The 16,834-nt window shown below is 40.9% G+C and overlaps 1 protein-coding gene across 2 annotated transcripts in view; it reads left to right on the top strand.

Moving 5' to 3' along the window:
* Window positions 1-414: 414 nt before the first annotated feature.
* LOC139370602 (echinoderm microtubule-associated protein-like 6) overlaps window positions 415-16,834 on the top strand; it is a 56,353-nt gene continuing 39,933 nt past the window's right edge. For both annotated transcript variants that reach the window (XM_071110188.1, XM_071110187.1), the window contains exons 1-8: window positions 415-1,188; window positions 5,923-6,082; window positions 6,688-6,786; window positions 6,956-7,024; window positions 7,391-7,576; window positions 11,683-11,818; window positions 15,633-15,834; window positions 16,359-16,496. In XM_071110188.1, the coding sequence (XP_070966289.1) occupies window positions 992-1,188; window positions 5,923-6,082; window positions 6,688-6,786; window positions 6,956-7,024; window positions 7,391-7,576; window positions 11,683-11,818; window positions 15,633-15,834; window positions 16,359-16,496 (1,187 nt within the window). In that variant the 5' untranslated portion in view covers window positions 415-991. The remainder of the gene's footprint in view (window positions 1,189-5,922; window positions 6,083-6,687; window positions 6,787-6,955; window positions 7,025-7,390; window positions 7,577-11,682; window positions 11,819-15,632; window positions 15,835-16,358; window positions 16,497-16,834) is intronic.

The raw sequence follows: 16,834 nt of genomic DNA, 5'->3' as shown, positions 1-16,834 counted from the left end.
GCAGGCGTAAAGACAACGAGAGCCCCTATTCTCAAAAAAATTGCGTCGGGAACGCTCGTGAAGAGGATCCTGCATACGTCAGAGTCGTTTAGTCCAAGGATATCATCCTCCGAAAAAACGATTCCGTGTGTTGTACCCTTCCTCATCTTCATTTGTGCGTTCTTTCTATATGGACCGGTTTCTAATTCCCATCAATTCCAGCTCACCTAGTGTTGACCATCATTTGGGATGCGAATAAATGACGGAAACTCGCCGAGCGTATTGGAGCTGATACAATTATTCTGCTTTGCATGGGAATCGACGGTGTGTATATCGGCGTTGTAATCCGTTGATTTCAACTGGAATAACTACAAGGCAAATACTTCACGGTCGATGTCAATCGAAATCGTCAAGAGGTTTGCCACGGCTTTATGATAGATATGTATATTTTCGCCTGATATCGCACCCAACCGTTTAGGATAGTATAGCACTTTGACATGCATTTCCACTCTTGCGTTTTGTGTGCCAAAATTGAGGACTATTGAGCTGTAATAGCTGAATGAGATGACATAGGATTAGAGTAGTCGGGGTTAGTCGGGGTTATATTTTATGCCTTGAATTGCTAAAAAGCTATACAGTATAATGGCTCTTTCATATGTATGTATGTCATATAGTTCGCCGATTTCACCACGGTTTTATGTAGAATATAAAATGATAAATAGAAGGCAATTAGAAGAGGCAGCATAATTTCATTGGTCGTGTTGATTCATGAGGCCATCTGAATGTAACAAGTATAATCCATGATACTGGAATGTAGAGAAAAGGGGATTGGGAACAGACAAGGGAGAAGGGATATCTCATTAGTGTGACACACTAGTGGCCATACTCTCTTGACCAGCCTCTAGGATTTTACTCTGTGTTCATGTTGCTGCATTTTTGGAATAGAGTTAATCTGAGAGTGAGGTTGAATTGCAGTTGAGCCAAATACAATTGTCTAATAGTCTGACAAAGCATGGCAGACAAGACTGCTCCACGTTGCCAACTGAGGTTGGAATGGATTCATGGATACAGAGGGCATCAGTGTCGCAACAATTTGTATTACACTGCCGGGAAGGAGATTGTATATTTTGTCGCTGGAGTTGGCGTGGTTTACAACACCAGAGAACACACTCAGAAGTTCTTTTTGGGACACAATGATGACATTATCAGGTAAGTTACCTCAAAGTTACTCTCCCTATACAGCAGTACTTCCCAACACTCTCCTCTGGGACCACCAGACGTTTCGCATATTGGTATTTGTTGTCGCCCTAAACTGGCACACCTGGTTCAATTTGTCAAGGCCTTGATTAGATGATTAGTTGACTAATTTAATCAGATGTGCCAGTTCAGGGCTACAATAAATATGTGAAACATCTGATAGTCCAGTGCCCAAGGAGAGGGTTTGGAAACCATGCTATTACTGAACCACTCACAGGGAATATTACTTCTCGGTCAAGTTACGCCAGGGTCATGATAGGGTCACACTGACTGCGGTTTGCGTTCCACAAGAAGTCCAGGCATTACAAACGGCATCCGGCAAGTAACCTTGCAGCGCGTTGCGTTCTCCATGCTACATCACAAGCGTCTGATTGTTTTACCTTCTGCATTGCGTTTGTCATCCGTTGACCCTCCAGAAGTTGATTTTGAAGCTACTTTGTGTCATTTTAACAACAGCACTAGTAGTGTATTTGGTCGAGCATATGAATGTACGAATGTACCACTGTTGTGGGGTGGCAGGGTAGCCTAGTGGTTAGACCGTTGGACTAGTAACCGAAAGGTTGCAAGTTCAAATCCCTGAGCTGACCAGGTCAGCGACCTGATCTGTCGTTCTGCCCCTGAACAGGCCATTAACACACTGTTCCTAGACCGTCATTGAAAATAAGAATTTGTTCTTAACTGACTTTTACCAATAAATAAATAAAAATTGTCTCACTCGGTAAACCAACGTCTTTAGGAGAACAGGAAATTCCCACTTGGACCAAGGGCGACACTGGTTTTAATTTGCAGACAGAGCTACCTTATCGTGAGAGGGAGATTCCAAATAATCTCTACTATATTTACTCTCCTCCGTCCTAAGTTAGGCACATATGTAGCTGGTCGGATTCATTCTGAAGCCATCTCACTCAAGAAATCAGCGTCTTAACCATTAGACCAACAGGGTATTCCCATCTGCTCGTGGGCAGGGCTGTAGGCCTACCTCATCAAAAAACAGAATTACAAATCACCTCTGCTACAGTAGCCTCACAATCATGTTAGCTCTCATTCAATTACTGTAAGTTATAATGCCAGACAGGCCATATCATCAGATCTAGCCCTAACCATAAACCTTACCCGTCTAGCACTAACTGTAACCCCAGCAAGCTGTTGTGTATCAACAAAGTTGCAGTTGATTGCTGTTCGTTTTAGTGTAAATCATTGAAAAATAAAGTAAAACAAGCATTTCTTATTCATGTAGACCTTCCTTGTTTCAATTTGTTTTCTGCTGTTTGGTGCCTAATGAATACGAACCAGATGTTAGTTATCATTTCGTTTGAATGAGAAAGTGCCAAGCACCCCAAAACCAAGCAAAGTGTCTGCAAATGCCTAGTGACCTCTTCATCAGACTCTTCATCAAACATGTAAGGCCCTAATCCACAGACCTTTAGACTACTGAAAAGCAACATTTGAACCTCTGGATTTGCACTTGCATTGATGGGTGTTAAGATTACTTTTGAACAGAGGAGTTTATTGACAGACTATTAGAACTTAAAAGTATGTCCATAAACCAGTGGTTCCCCACTCATTGTAAAGATGGGAAATGCACCAATTTCTCCACTGACTTCAGAGGGACATTACTTTAACGGTTTATGGGAAGATCTCAATTGCATACTCCTCGCATCCTCACTCATCTCTCCTCCTCTCCTTCTCAAAACCCATTGGATGAGAAAGCCAGAGGTCCCGCCCCTCTGACCTTTTTGTCCAATGGGTTTTAAGACGGAGGCAAGGAGAGGGGATTCTCCCAGCCTACATAGTTGGCACAGCAGACTCAAGACCATTGCCATTGAACTTCCTATGCTAGTTTGTGAGCCTTACCCATTATGTTAGTATTTATTCTTGCTACTTGCTAGCATTGGTGTCTGGGAATGCTGAAATAGAAAATTGTCATTTCGAGTTAATCAATTGACATCACCATGTGAGGGAAATTGAGCCTCATGATTGGGCCAGTGAGGTATTAGTCATCCAATCAGAAAACAACTTGTCCTGAGGATTGCCTGTTTTCGCTTTTTTAATTCATAGCTGTTGAATGGTTGCATTTCCAGACCTTGTGTCATGTACACGTTACTAACATACAGTGGCTTGTCTGTGTAGTATTTGCAGACTTCCTAGTTAATTTGATTTATTTCAACATTCATCTATTCATGCTCAATGGAATGTGTGATTAAATGCGCTAACAAGGCCCATTGCTAGTTACTGCATGCAGTCATTTTTTAAAACTTTACAATTCATATAGCCTATACCTGTAGAATTATAATGAAGACCATTATAATAGCTATTTGTTCTATAACACTTCACATAAAGAGGTAGCCTTATATGCTTGTAAACTTTGGACAGCTGCCTCAAATTATGTTACATGTAGCCTACATGAAAATTGCTAAGCATTTCAATTGACGTGGATAAGAAACGGATAAGCATATGCCTTGACATATGCACCAGAATTAGCAGAATTCCCCCATACCAATGGACTATATGCTAATGTAGGGAGGGAATCACCGGAGGGGGAATCACCAACCATGAGCAGGAAGGGCTGCAGGATTTTATGTGATCTTATGTGATGAACTGCAAACCAATTATATATATTTTTTAAAAGCCTGGGTTCTGACTTCAGTGTATCGTCACCGTAGTGCAGGATAGGTTTCCTTGAAAATATAACTATGAAATTAGGAAAACATACTGTATTCACTTTTCCCTCAGAGGTGAGTTATATTGGCTTGTGGAGTTCAAGCTACATTCTGGGATTTTTTTTCCATCAGCAAAACGCCACCAGTCTGCTGTTAGATGGACTTCCATAAGGAGCATTGTAAAGACCATCTAAACTGGGAAACCAGTAGTAGGCATGGAACAATACTGAAGTATGGTTGACAAGACCACTTGACATGTTAAAGAAGTTACAATGCAAGTTTTGACTGGGACAGCTTCTAGGGATTAAGGATTCATGGGAAATTCACGAGATGATGGGCAAAAGCATTGAAAATCACGTTTATCTTCATGTATTGCCCTTTGCAGGGAACACGGTCACTCACTGTCCGTGAGGATGACATGCAACCTTGGGGCTTGCTTTGAGGAGAATAATTGGAGGGAGCATGTGCCAGTCCGCACAAGGGCCGATGAGAGTCACTGCAATCCACTAGTTCAGCTCTATCTAGTGCGTGACAATGCCTGATGCAAGCAGACAAGAGGAGAAAAAAAACTGCTGACACTGGGGATGTGGAGATTGCTGATGATGTCAACATTGAGAATTAAAGCACTGATTTTCCTTTTGCTTTGTGGTCACTTACAACATCTTCTGCATTTCCAATTATGCCGGAGTAAATCCTAACAAAGGGTTTGAGGATTACGTGCGTGTGTGTCAGCCACCACATGGCCAGTTTACTCGTGCTCGTGGGCACAATGCTTGACTTTATGTGACTCACCCTCTCCCTATTCTACAGCTGGACACAGGCCTGTGGTTAACAGGAGTTAGAAGGGCCAAAAACTTTGCACAACTGCCAAAAATAAGTAAATGCAACAGCACCAGTGCAGATTTAGATGCAAATGTGTCTTATCCTAAGCTGAAAATGTATTTTTATCCAAATCTTAACACTACTTATGTCAAAGCACGGTAGAGCTTCAAATGACACCAAAACTTGCTACAAACTAAAAGTAATACTGAATAAATGAGGCCTTCAAGTCCAACATTGTACAAATACCTCAACTTTTTAAATTATATCTCAGTGACCCTTTTGTACACAATGGCAAATATAAATAATATCCTTCCCCAAAGGACCTTTCTATGGATTAAATTCAAAACATCCTGGTCATTGTTTTTACATTTTCACACAGAATGAGCCAATAATCATATTGTCAAGGTATTACATGGATATTATCTGGATTACAATTGGAAATAAAATGGTGGATACATTTTATGTGATGTTGACTTGGAAATTAAAACTGGAATCCTTAATGGTGAAACCGCCACGCCCATTAGCGATATTACAACAACAAAGAAGTTACTGAAAACCACAAAACCTGTTTTTTTGTCCCCCTCGGACGCCATTGCACACGTGATAGAACACTTCACACCACCGCTTCGTCAACACAATAAAAACTAGAACAACGGCAGTGGGGCGGACAGCAGTGCTGTTTTCCTTACTGCAGATTCCATCTTTAAAGGCATAGAAAATACATGTTAACCAATGTTTATTATTATCAGTATGTTTCATATAAGTTGTACCGGAGCACCAAGTCTAGGACCAAAAGGTTCCTTAACAGCTTCTACCCCCACCTGGACTATTTACATAGACACCCCCGAACCCCCCTCCCCGCTGCTACCCCCTGTTTATTATCTATGCATAGTCACTTTACCCTTACCTAAATGTACAAATGACCTGGACTAACTTGAACCCTCGCACGTTGATTCAGTATATAGCCTTGTTATTGTCATTTTATTGTGTTTCTTTTTATTTGATATTTTTTACTTTAGTTTATTTAGGACATTTTTTTTCTTAACTCTATTTCTTAAACTGCATTGTTGGTTAAGGGCTTGTAAGTAAGCATTTAACGGTAAGGTTGTATTCGGCGCATGTGACAATTAACATCTGATTTGATTCGATTTTTTTAGTAAGTTACTGCTCATAATGGTTATTTGTCTCCGGTCAACCCACACAGTCTTGCTATGCATCCTGACAAAGTTCAAGTGGCCACAGGACAAGTTGGGAAGGATCCTTACATCTGTGTTTGGGACACATACGCTTTGCAGACTGTGTCCATCCTGCGAGACGTGCACACACATGGGGTGGCGTGTCTGGCGTTTGATATAGACGGACAGGTGAGGAACACCTTTGAGCTGGTATCCTTGGATTTTTAGCTTAGATTGAGTACTTGGAGTTGTGCTTCTTGGTGTAGGGTGAAGTTTCCTATCGACGCTGATCTTGGGTCAGTTTATAATTTTGAGTTTAGTTTAGGATTCGGGGAGGGGAAGCTGATCCTAGATCTGTACCCAGGAGAAAATTCAAGGGTTTTGACAACATTACCGTTACGTTTTTATTAATGCCATGTACAGTAGTTACTTTATAACCGAAATGGGATTACTTAGCATTACACAGTAACTGCTGATCAGTAAAACATTACACCTATTTGTCACAGCTGTAGTACACCTGTAATAACATGTGTAATCCCTATACCTATATGTAACTATGTAATAAGACCTGTCTACACACTCATGGGTGCAGGAACTATAATGACAATGTAAGATGGCAAAGTAGCTTGTGCAAATGTTTGAAGAATGTTGCATAATGGTTTTACAGTGCTGTATAAAATGTGTCCTTGGGACTGCCATTTTTCAGAATGGGTGTGACCCTAAACATAGAAAGTGGATCAACTTAAGCAGGTTTGATTAGCCACTAATTGGTTTTCTATTGTCCCCTTGTGTAGCGATTAGCCTCTGTTGGGCTGGATGCCAAAAACACAGTGTGTGTCTGGGACTGGAGAAAAGGCAGAGTCCTGGCTACAGCAACTGGACACTCAGACAGGGTATGGTATATATTTTTATTTCAATTATCTACACTGTCGATACTAAGGAGTTAATGTCACTTTAATGTATGTCAGTGCTATGAAGCAGACAGAAAACGTAGCTCTGCCGTGTCACTGGTGTGTTCCTAAATGTCACAGGTCATAATAACCGCGTTTGCTGCTGTTTCAGATCTTTGATATTGCCTGGGATCCGTTCCAACTTCACAGGCTAGTAAGCTGTGGGGTGAAGCATATAAAGGTGAGGCCCGAGCCTAGCCACATAATCAGTGTAACTATGGTAATGCTTCATTTAACAGCCCATTTTAAGTTTATACTTACCTGGTGTTTACAATATTTTAACTATGAAACTATGGGGTAACAATAGATACTTTCTGGTACGTACCTCAAATAATTCAACACAATTGATAACTATCTGGTACCAAATGGAAGATGGTGAAGTTTGTGTCAAGTGTAATTACAATGCAATGAAGTAATTACCTAATAATAAACTACCTGGTTAACAGCGGGCTAAAATACTGGGTAAAATAAAGCATTACCAGTGCTGATGTTTAACATAAAAATTATTGTCAGAGCCATCTAAAAAGTGAGCTTTCTCTTTGCTCAGTTCTGGACCTTGTGTGGGAATGCCTTGACACCCAAGCGGGGGATCTTTGGGAAGACCGGGGACCTGCAGACCATTCTGTGCCTGGCCACGGCAAAGGAAGAAGTGACATACTCTGGAGCGCTGAATGGGGACATCTATGTCTGGAAGGGGCTGAACCTGGCTCGCACAGTCCAAGCAGCCCATGGAGTAAGTGGAATGCAGCCTCACTAACAAAATTAGGATTTATGGTCAAGTGAATTATCACATTGTATAATATTGTTTTTCCATCCACATGCACATGCCTTGCAACCAGTAAACTCAAGCAAATGATATTTTGTTTAGCTTTAATGCCAATGCATATACATTTGTGAGGCGCACAGACAACCCATGGTAGTCATCCAGTTGGTCACATTGGTGCTGTGACTAGGGGCCTATTCAGACAGAAAGGAGTTGAAGCAGAGGTATTGCAGCTCAAATTCACTGTCAATATTCCAGTAGCCACTTGCCATTGAGCATGTGAATTTAAAATTGAAACCCTCCGTCCTTAGCTTTTGCTAAATATGTCTATTTAACAAACTGACGTTGCTAGAATTTCAATATCACAAGTTTTAGTTATAAGCAGTTTTAGGAGAACATGTCATTTCTTCCCCCCTGCCCTACCTTCACCCGACAGTTAGCTGCCTATCTGAGAATGGCCCATCCAAACTACACCTGACCTATATTGAAACTCATTTCACACATCTAATAGATGTAGCCTAAAGGCAAGATTAAATTGGCAATAGTCTGATGGGTGACAATATTATCAATTGTCTTGTGACTGAAGAGACTGATGAGCAGTGCAGCATGTGTAATTAATAAATAAGGGAACGGAGCTTACCAAAAAGCGACTTTTTCGAATTATCCTACAGACGCTCATGCAGGTCAGACGTTTTGATTCTGAAAGAGCAGATTCTAAGGTTTCTAAAACACCTCCTTCTGCCAAAATTGAGCAGATGGGCTCTATTTGAAAACATACGGGTTGTTTTGGTAGAAGAGCCACAATTCCATGGGTTCCACACAACTATGCACAGAGTATTCACATACTAAAATATGTTAATACATTTCAGCTGTTTCAAAAACATTGCTCTGCTATTAAGATTTTTACTGTAGAAGCATTTAGCTTGAAGAGATAATTCTGACTGCTTGGAGGAGGGTGACTCGCGGGCGAGTGATCCCCGCAACCTCCGGAGGTGGTGAACGAGTCTTGAGAATACAGGAAATTGTCTAGCCACAGGAAATTTTTCGATACCTCTCTAATCTATCGTAGTGTAAAAACGGTCTAGGGCCATACAAATGATGTCTATCAGCTTAGTGGGGTTGGTGTGGAGAAGAGGAGGTCGAAGGAAAGTGTAGTTGAGTTAGTTTGGCAAACTACACTTGTGTGGAGAGGAATCATTTCAATACCCAGAGATAGCCAGTATTTCTGATACAAGTATTTCAAACATGTATTTCAAATATTTGAGTGTTCATGTACAGTACCAGTCAAAAGTTTGGACACATCTACTCATTCAAGGGTTTTTCTTTATTTGTACTATATTCTCCATTGTAGATCAAAACATCAAAATTATTAAATAACACATATGGAATCATGTAGTAACCAAAAAAGTGTTCAACAAATCAAAAAGATTCTTCAAAGTACCCACCATTTTCCTTGATGACATCTTTGCACACTCTTGGCATTCTCTCAACCAGCTTCATCTGGAATGCTTTTCCAACAGTCTTGAAGGAGTTCCCACTTGCTGAGCACTTGTTGGCTGCTTTTCCTTCACTCTGCGGTCCAACTCATCCCAAACCATCTCAATTGGGTTGAGGTCGGGTGATTGTGGAGGCCAGGTCATCTGATGCAGCACTCCATCACTCTCCTTCTTGGTCAAATAGCCCTTACACTGCCTGGAGGTCCTGTTGAAAAACAAATAAAAGTCCCAATAAGCGAAAACCAGATGGGATGGCTTATCGCTGCAGAATGCTGTGGTAGCCATGCTGGTTAAGTGTGCCTTGAATTCTAAATACATCAAAGACAGTGTCACCAGCAAAGCACCATCACACGATAACACTTCCTCCTCCATGCTTCACGGTGGGAATCACACATGTGGAGACCATACGTTCACCTACTCTGCGTCTCACAAGGACATTGCGGTTGGAACCAAAAATCTAAAATTTGTATTCATCAGACCAAAGAACAGATTTCCACTGGTCTAATGTCCATTGCTCGTGTTTCTTGGCCCAAGCAAGTCTCTTCTTATTATTGGTATCCTTTAGTGGTGGTTTCTTTGCAGCAAATTGACCATGAAGGCCTGATTCACACAGTCTCCTATGAACAGTTGGTGTTGAAATGTGTCTGTTACTTGAGCTCTGTGAAGCATTTATTTGGGCTGCAATTTCTGAGGCTGGTAACTAATGAACTTATGCTCTGCAGCAAAGGTAACTCTGGGTCTTCCTTTCCTGTGACAGTTCTCATGATAGCCAGTTTCATTATAGTGCTTGATGATTTTGGCGAATGCACATTTTCCGTATTGACTGACCTTCATGTCTCAAAGTAATGATGGACTGTCATTTCTCTTTGCTTATTTGAGCTGTTCTTGCCATAATATGGACTTGGTCTTTTACCAAATAGGGCTATTTTCTGTATACCAACCCTACCTTGTCACAACACAACTGATTGGCTCAAATACATTAAGAAGGAAAGAAATTCCACAAATGAACTTTTAACAAGGCACACCTGTTAGTTGAAATGCATTCCAGGTGACTACCTGGTGACTACCTCCAGGTTCCATTCTCCAGGTGGAACCTGGAGAATGCCAAGAGTGTGCAAAGCTGTCATCAAGGCAAAGGGTGGCTACTTTGAAGAATCTCAAATATATAATATATTCTGATTTGTTTAACACTTTCTTGGTTACTACATTATTCCATATGTGTATTTCAGAAAATAGTAAAAATAAAGAAAACCCTTGAATGAGTAGCTGTGTCCAAACTTTTGACTGGTACTGTAAATATTTTGTTTTTGAAAGGCCTGAAAGAAATCACTATGTAATGTTTAACAAAATCAGTCAGAGAATGATTTTGTATTTTCAACATACTCAAAATATTTTTTTCTATAATTTTGTGGCCCCATATCGCCCCAAATGTTCTCGATTGGTATCCGAGGCTCTTATGGCACCATCATGTGAGAGGTGTTGGTTGGTGAGTATCTTGAAAGCAAGTTGAAGCACAAGGATGCACTTCCAGCATGAGGATAATGCAGTGAATTTGGTCCAAAAGGGGGAAGTGAACCCGACTTTCAAAGTGAACACTATGTTATTGCCACAATATCATTACACAAATTTGGAGTAATAGCGGGGCACAAAGATAGTGTGTTAACCAAGTTGTGAACATTGCATGTTAACCAGGTTGTTTCATAACTAATTTAAGGAGGCTACTTGCAAATGTATTTTCTGTATTTTAAAATACAAATTACATGCATTTGAATGAAATAAATGTTTTGACACTAGTATTTTATACATTAGTCTTTATGGCATTTTGTACACTGAACAAAAATATAAACGCAACAAGTGAAGTGTTGGTCCCATGTTTCATGAGCTGAAATAAAAGATCCCAGAAATGTTTCATATGCACAAAAAGCTTATTTCTCTCAAATGTTGTGCACAAATTTGGTTACATCCCTGTTAGTGAGCAGTGCGCCTTTACCAAAATAATCCATCCACTTGACAGGTGTGGCATATTAATAAGCTGATTAAACAGCATGATCATTACACAGGTGCACCTTGTGCTGATGACAGTAAAATGCCACTCTAAAATGTGCAGTGTTGTCACACAACACAATGCCACAATTGGCATGCTGACTGCAGGAATGTCCACCAGAGCTTTTGCCAGAGAATTGAATGTTAATTTCTCTACCATAAGCCGCTTCCAACCTCATTTTAGAGAATTTGCCGTTTGCTGATGTCAACGTTGTGAACAGTGCCCCATGGTGGGGTTATGGTATGGACAGGCATAAGCTACGTACAACGAACACAATTGCTTTTTATTGATGGAAATTTCAATGCACACAGAGGGCATAATGAATTTAATTTCAATTGACTGATTTCCCTATATGAACTGCAACTCAGTAAAGTCTTTGAAATTGCTGCATGTCGCGTTTATATTTTTGTTCAGTGTATTTTGTAACAAGATACATTTTGATGTATCTTTGCCCATCAGTCGATTTCATTTGCACTTTGTTAGATTTCTGTCTTGGTGACATTTTAGATCTTGTTGTTCCTGTAACTTCTCCACAGGCAGGGATTTTCAGCATGCACGCCTGTGAGGAAGGGTTCGCTACAGGCGGGAGGGACGGCTGCGTGAGACTGTGGGACGTGGACTTCAAACCCATCACTAAGATCGACCTCCGAGAGACTGAGCAAGGATACAAAAGTAGGTTGTCGGGCCCAAGAGCCTCCCCCCTTAACATACACAACCTACCCCACATTTTCAAAGTAAACGAGTGTGTATAATAAATTCAAGATACAAAAACAAACATGTCTGGACTGCATAAGTAATCACCCTGATATGGCACACCTAAATGTAAAGTACTTGTCTTTCTAAAGAAAATATGTACTTTTTACTCCCATACATTTTCTTGGACACCTAAAGGGTACTCGTTACATGTTCAGGCAGGACAGAATTATGGTCCAGTTCACGCACCTATCAATATAACGCCTTGTCATCTCGACTGCCTCTGATCTGGCGGACTAACTAAACACAAAGACCATTTTCAGGTCTTTCCATAGATTTTAAAGCAGATTTAAGTCAAAACTGTAACTCGGCCACTCTGGAACATTCATTGTCTTCTTGGTAAGCAACTCCAGTGTAGATTTGGCCTTGTGTTTTAGGTTATTGTCCTGCTGAAAGGTGCATCTCCCAGTGTCTGGTGGAAAGCAGCAACCCAGTTTTCCTCTAGGATTTTGCCTGTGCTTAGCTCTTTTCCGTTCGTTTTTTTTAGCCTGAAAACATCCCTCCTTAACGATTACAAGCATACGCATGACATGATGCAGCTACCACTATGCTTGAAAATATGGAGAGTGTGGCACTCAGTACTATTTTGTATTGGATTTGCCCCAAACATAACACTTTGTATTCAGGACAAAAAGTTAATTGCTTTGCCACCTTTTTTGCAGTATTACTTTAGTGCCTTGTTGCAAATATGATATATGTTTGTTCTTTTCACTCTGTCAATTACATTAGTATTGTGGAGTAACTACAGTGTTGTTGATCCATCCTCAGTTTTCTCCTATCACAGCCATTAAACTCTGTTTTAAAGTCACCATTGGCCTCATGGTGAAATCCCTGAGCGGTTTCCTTCCGCTCTGGTTACTGATTTAGGAAGGATGCCTCTATCTATTGTATTTTTACCCATCTACCAATAGGTGCTTTGAGAGGCGTCAGAAAACCTCCCTGGTCTTTGTGCTTGAATCTGTGTTTGAAATTCACTGTTCGACTGAGGAACCTTACAATTATCTCTGTGTGGGGTACGGAGAGGAGGAGTCCATGCAAATTATTATGTGACTTGTTAAACACATTTTTACTCCTGGACTTATTTAGGCTTGCCATAACAAAGGGGTTGAAAACTTACAGTGCCTTGCGAAAGTATTCGGCCCCCTTGAACTTTGCGACCTTTTGCCACATTTCAGGCTTCAAACATAAAGATATAAAACTGTATTTTTTTGTGAAGAATCAACAACAAGTGGGACACAATCATGAAGTGGAACGACATTTATTGGATATTTCAAACTTTTTTAACAAATCAAAAACTGAAAAATTGGGTGTGCAAAATTATTCAGCCCCTTTACTTTCAGTGCAGCAAACTCTCTCCAGAAGTTCAATAAGGATCTCTGAATGATCCAATGTTGACCTAAATGACTAATGATGAAAAATACAATCCACCTGTGTGTAATCAAGTCTCCGTATAAATGCACCTGTACTGTGATAGTCTCAGAGGTCCGTTAAAAGCGCAGAGAGCATCATGAAGAACAAGGAACACACCAGGCAGGTCCGAGATACTGTTGTGAAGAAGTTTAAAGCCGGATTTGGATACAAAAAGATTTCCCAAGCTTTAAACTTCCCAAGGAGCACTGTGCAAGCGATAATATTGAAATGGAAGGAGTATCAGACCACTGCAAATCTACCAAGACCTGGCCGTCCCTCTAAACTTTCAGCTCATACAAGGAGAAGACTGATCAGAGATGCAGCCAAGAGGCCCATGATCACTCTGGATGAACTGCAGAGATCTACAGCTGAGGTGGGAGACTCTGTCCATAGGACAACAATCAGTCGTATATTGCACAAATCTGGCCTTTATGGAAGAGTGGCAAGAAGAAAGCCATTTCTTAAAGATATCCATAAAAAGTGTCGGTTAAAGTTTGCCACAAGCCACCTGGGAGACACACCAAACATGTGGAAGAAGGTGCTCTGGTCAGATGAAACCAAAATTGAACTTTTTGGCAACAATGCAAAACGTTATGTTTGGCGTAAAAGCAACACAGCTGAACACACCATCCCCACTGTCAAACATGGTGGTGGCAGCATCATGGTTTGGGCCTGCTTTTCTTCAGCAGGGACAGGGAAGATGGTTAAAATTGATGGGAAGATGGATGGAGCCAAATACAGGACCATTCTGGAAGAAAACCTGATGGAGTCTGCAAAAGACCTGAGACTGGGACGGAGATTTGTCTTCCAACAAGACAATGATCCAAAACATAAAGCAAAATCTACAATGGAATGGTTCAAAAATAAACATATCCAGGTGTTAGAATGGCCAAGTCAAAGTCCAGACCTGAATCCAATCAAGAATCTGTGGAAAGAACTGAAAACTGCTGTTCACAAATGCTCTCCATCCAACCTCACTGAGCTCGAGCTGTTTTGCAAGGAGGAATGGGAAAAAATGTCAGTCTCTCGATGTGCAAAACTGATAGAGACATACCCCAAGCGACTTACAGCTGTAATCGTAGCAAAAGGTGTCGCTACAAAGTATTAACTTAAGGGGGCTGAATAATTTTGCACGCCCAATTTTTCAGTTTTTGATTTGTTAAAAAAGTTTGAAATATCCAATAAATGTCGTTCCACTTCATGATTGTGTCCCACTTGTTGTTGATTCTTCACAAAAAAATACAGTTTTATATCTTTATGTTTGAAGCCTGAAATGTGGCAAAAGGTCGCAAAGTTCAAGGGGGCCGAATACTTTCGCAAGGCACTGTATTGACTCAAGATATTTCAGTTTTGATTTAAAAATAGAAATAATTCCTAAAAATTGGGAAAACATAATTTCACTTTGACGATATGGGGTATTGTGTGTAAGCCAGTGACAAAACAAATCTCAATTTTAATCAATTTTAAATTCAGTCTGTAACACATTACTGTGCAGTGAAATGCGGACAACGGTTACAAAGTTGAGAAGGATAGGGATTTGTTATGGGTTATGGTGAGTTGCAATGGTGGCTGGTGAAGGGAGGACAGCACATAGTAATGGCTGGAATGGAATGAATTGAACGGTATCAAACATTTCTAATGCCATGTTTTTGATGTCATCCCATTTATTCTGTTCTGTCCCATCTTCAAATAAAAGTAACACCAGCCATAACGGGTTAGTTGGAACTAAAGGGGTAACACATGGGAGGTGTAGCCAATTGGTTTAGATTAAGGGAAGGATTAGGGTCTTAGCTTTATCTAAGGCAAAGGGTAGGGTAGAGTTCCTATCTAGTCAGCATTGCTATCCTGCAACCCACTGCTGACTTGCCTTAGAAGCTAAGCAGCGTTGAGCTTGGTCGGTCCCTGGATGCTGCTGGACATGGTGTTGGTGGGTCAGTAATCTCTTGTGGACAGACGCACGTACCAACTGGTATCGTAGCATCTGTTAACAGACTGGGATGTGAAAAATCACAAGGAACTTTGTTCAGTGCAGAGATTTTTCATCAGTGATCATTTAGATAAATCACGATTGACCTGGTGTCCTGGCTAAATGCCCAAGATGGCCTCATTCCATCATGGCCACTTAATTATCCCCGTATCCCTAATTGGCATAGATTATTCCTAATTCCTAATTCCACTGCAATAGTTGTGAGCTGCAAAAATAGTATTTATTTTTTATTTAACCTTTATTTTATCCAGGAATTACCATTAAGGTCAGAAGGCCTCCTTTTATAAGGGAGAACTGAGTGTCTTTTTTCTGTCTCTTCCATTCCTATTTTCCTAGGCTTGTCTATCCGTAGCGTGTGCTGGAAGGCCGACCGGGTCCTGATGGGCACCCAGGACAGTGAAATCTTCGAGGTGATGGTGCGAGACCGGGACAAGCCGCTGCTCCTCATGCAGGGTCACAGTGAGGGCGAACTCTGGGCCCTCGACCCTCACCCCAAGCAGCCGGTGGCCGTAACCGGCAGTGACGACCGATCAGTAAGGTAAGTGGTATTTCAAAACACCTTTAATCTGTCCCCCCAAAAAAACATATCATCCCAGGACACGGCATGAGCGGTCTATCCTAGAAAAAGAAAAGCAGGGGTATTCGGATGTCTGCATAGATTTTGAAATTTATTTTAGGGACGTACAGGTGACAGACACATTAATGTGTCTTGACAGTCAAAACCAGGCTGAAGCTTGACCGGTTACCCTCCCATATCATAACAGTAAGCAATGCGTTACCCAGAATCTTTTCCTTGCCTCTTAAATCTTGTCAAAATGAACTCGTTCTCTTCTACAGAGGACCATCTCACTTATTCCACTGTTGTCTGGTTTATTCAACTTTTGTCTCTTACTTTTCCACTGTTGTCTGTTAATTCCACTGTTGTCACCTTTTATACTTTACTAATTCCACTGTTGTCCCTTCCTCTCATTCCACTGCTGGATCATTTTTCACTGCTGTCCCCTTATTCCACTACTTTCCCTGTTTGACCCTTCACCTTGTTGCTCTGTGTCTCTGTTGCAGGCTCTGGAGTTTATCCGACCACACTCTTATTGCCCGCTGTAACATGGAGGAAGCCGTGCGCAGCGTTTCCTTCATCAATGACGGCTCTCAGCTTGCCCTGGGCATGAAGGACGGCTCCTTCACTGTGCTCCGCGTCAGGTTAGTTACCAGAACAGGCTTAAGTTTTCAAACACAATAAAAAATGTATTTCAGTTATGCTGTATTTATTTATTTTTTTACTATGCTGTGTTTTACAGTCTGTTAATTTGTTTTAAGAGCGATAAAACTGTAATTACACAACAACTATGTAACAATAAAGTAATATTTTTGTGGGATGTATTGTAACAATGATAAACCATTTTGGTACCTACTTTGAAATGTTTTGAATTTGTAATGTAAAAGAAAAAAGTAAGTACCCCTGGTCACCCGCATGATTTCTCAATTAACACCAGACAAACATTAGCTGTAAAATAAACAGGACACGCTGTACTGCAGCG

The sequence above is a fragment of the Oncorhynchus clarkii genome, chromosome 17 (assembly GCF_045791955.1).
Source record: "Oncorhynchus clarkii lewisi isolate Uvic-CL-2024 chromosome 17, UVic_Ocla_1.0, whole genome shotgun sequence".
NCBI classification, from domain to species: Eukaryota; Metazoa; Chordata; class Actinopteri; order Salmoniformes; family Salmonidae; genus Oncorhynchus; species Oncorhynchus clarkii.
This window is presented reverse-complemented; position numbering and strand designations above follow the sequence as displayed.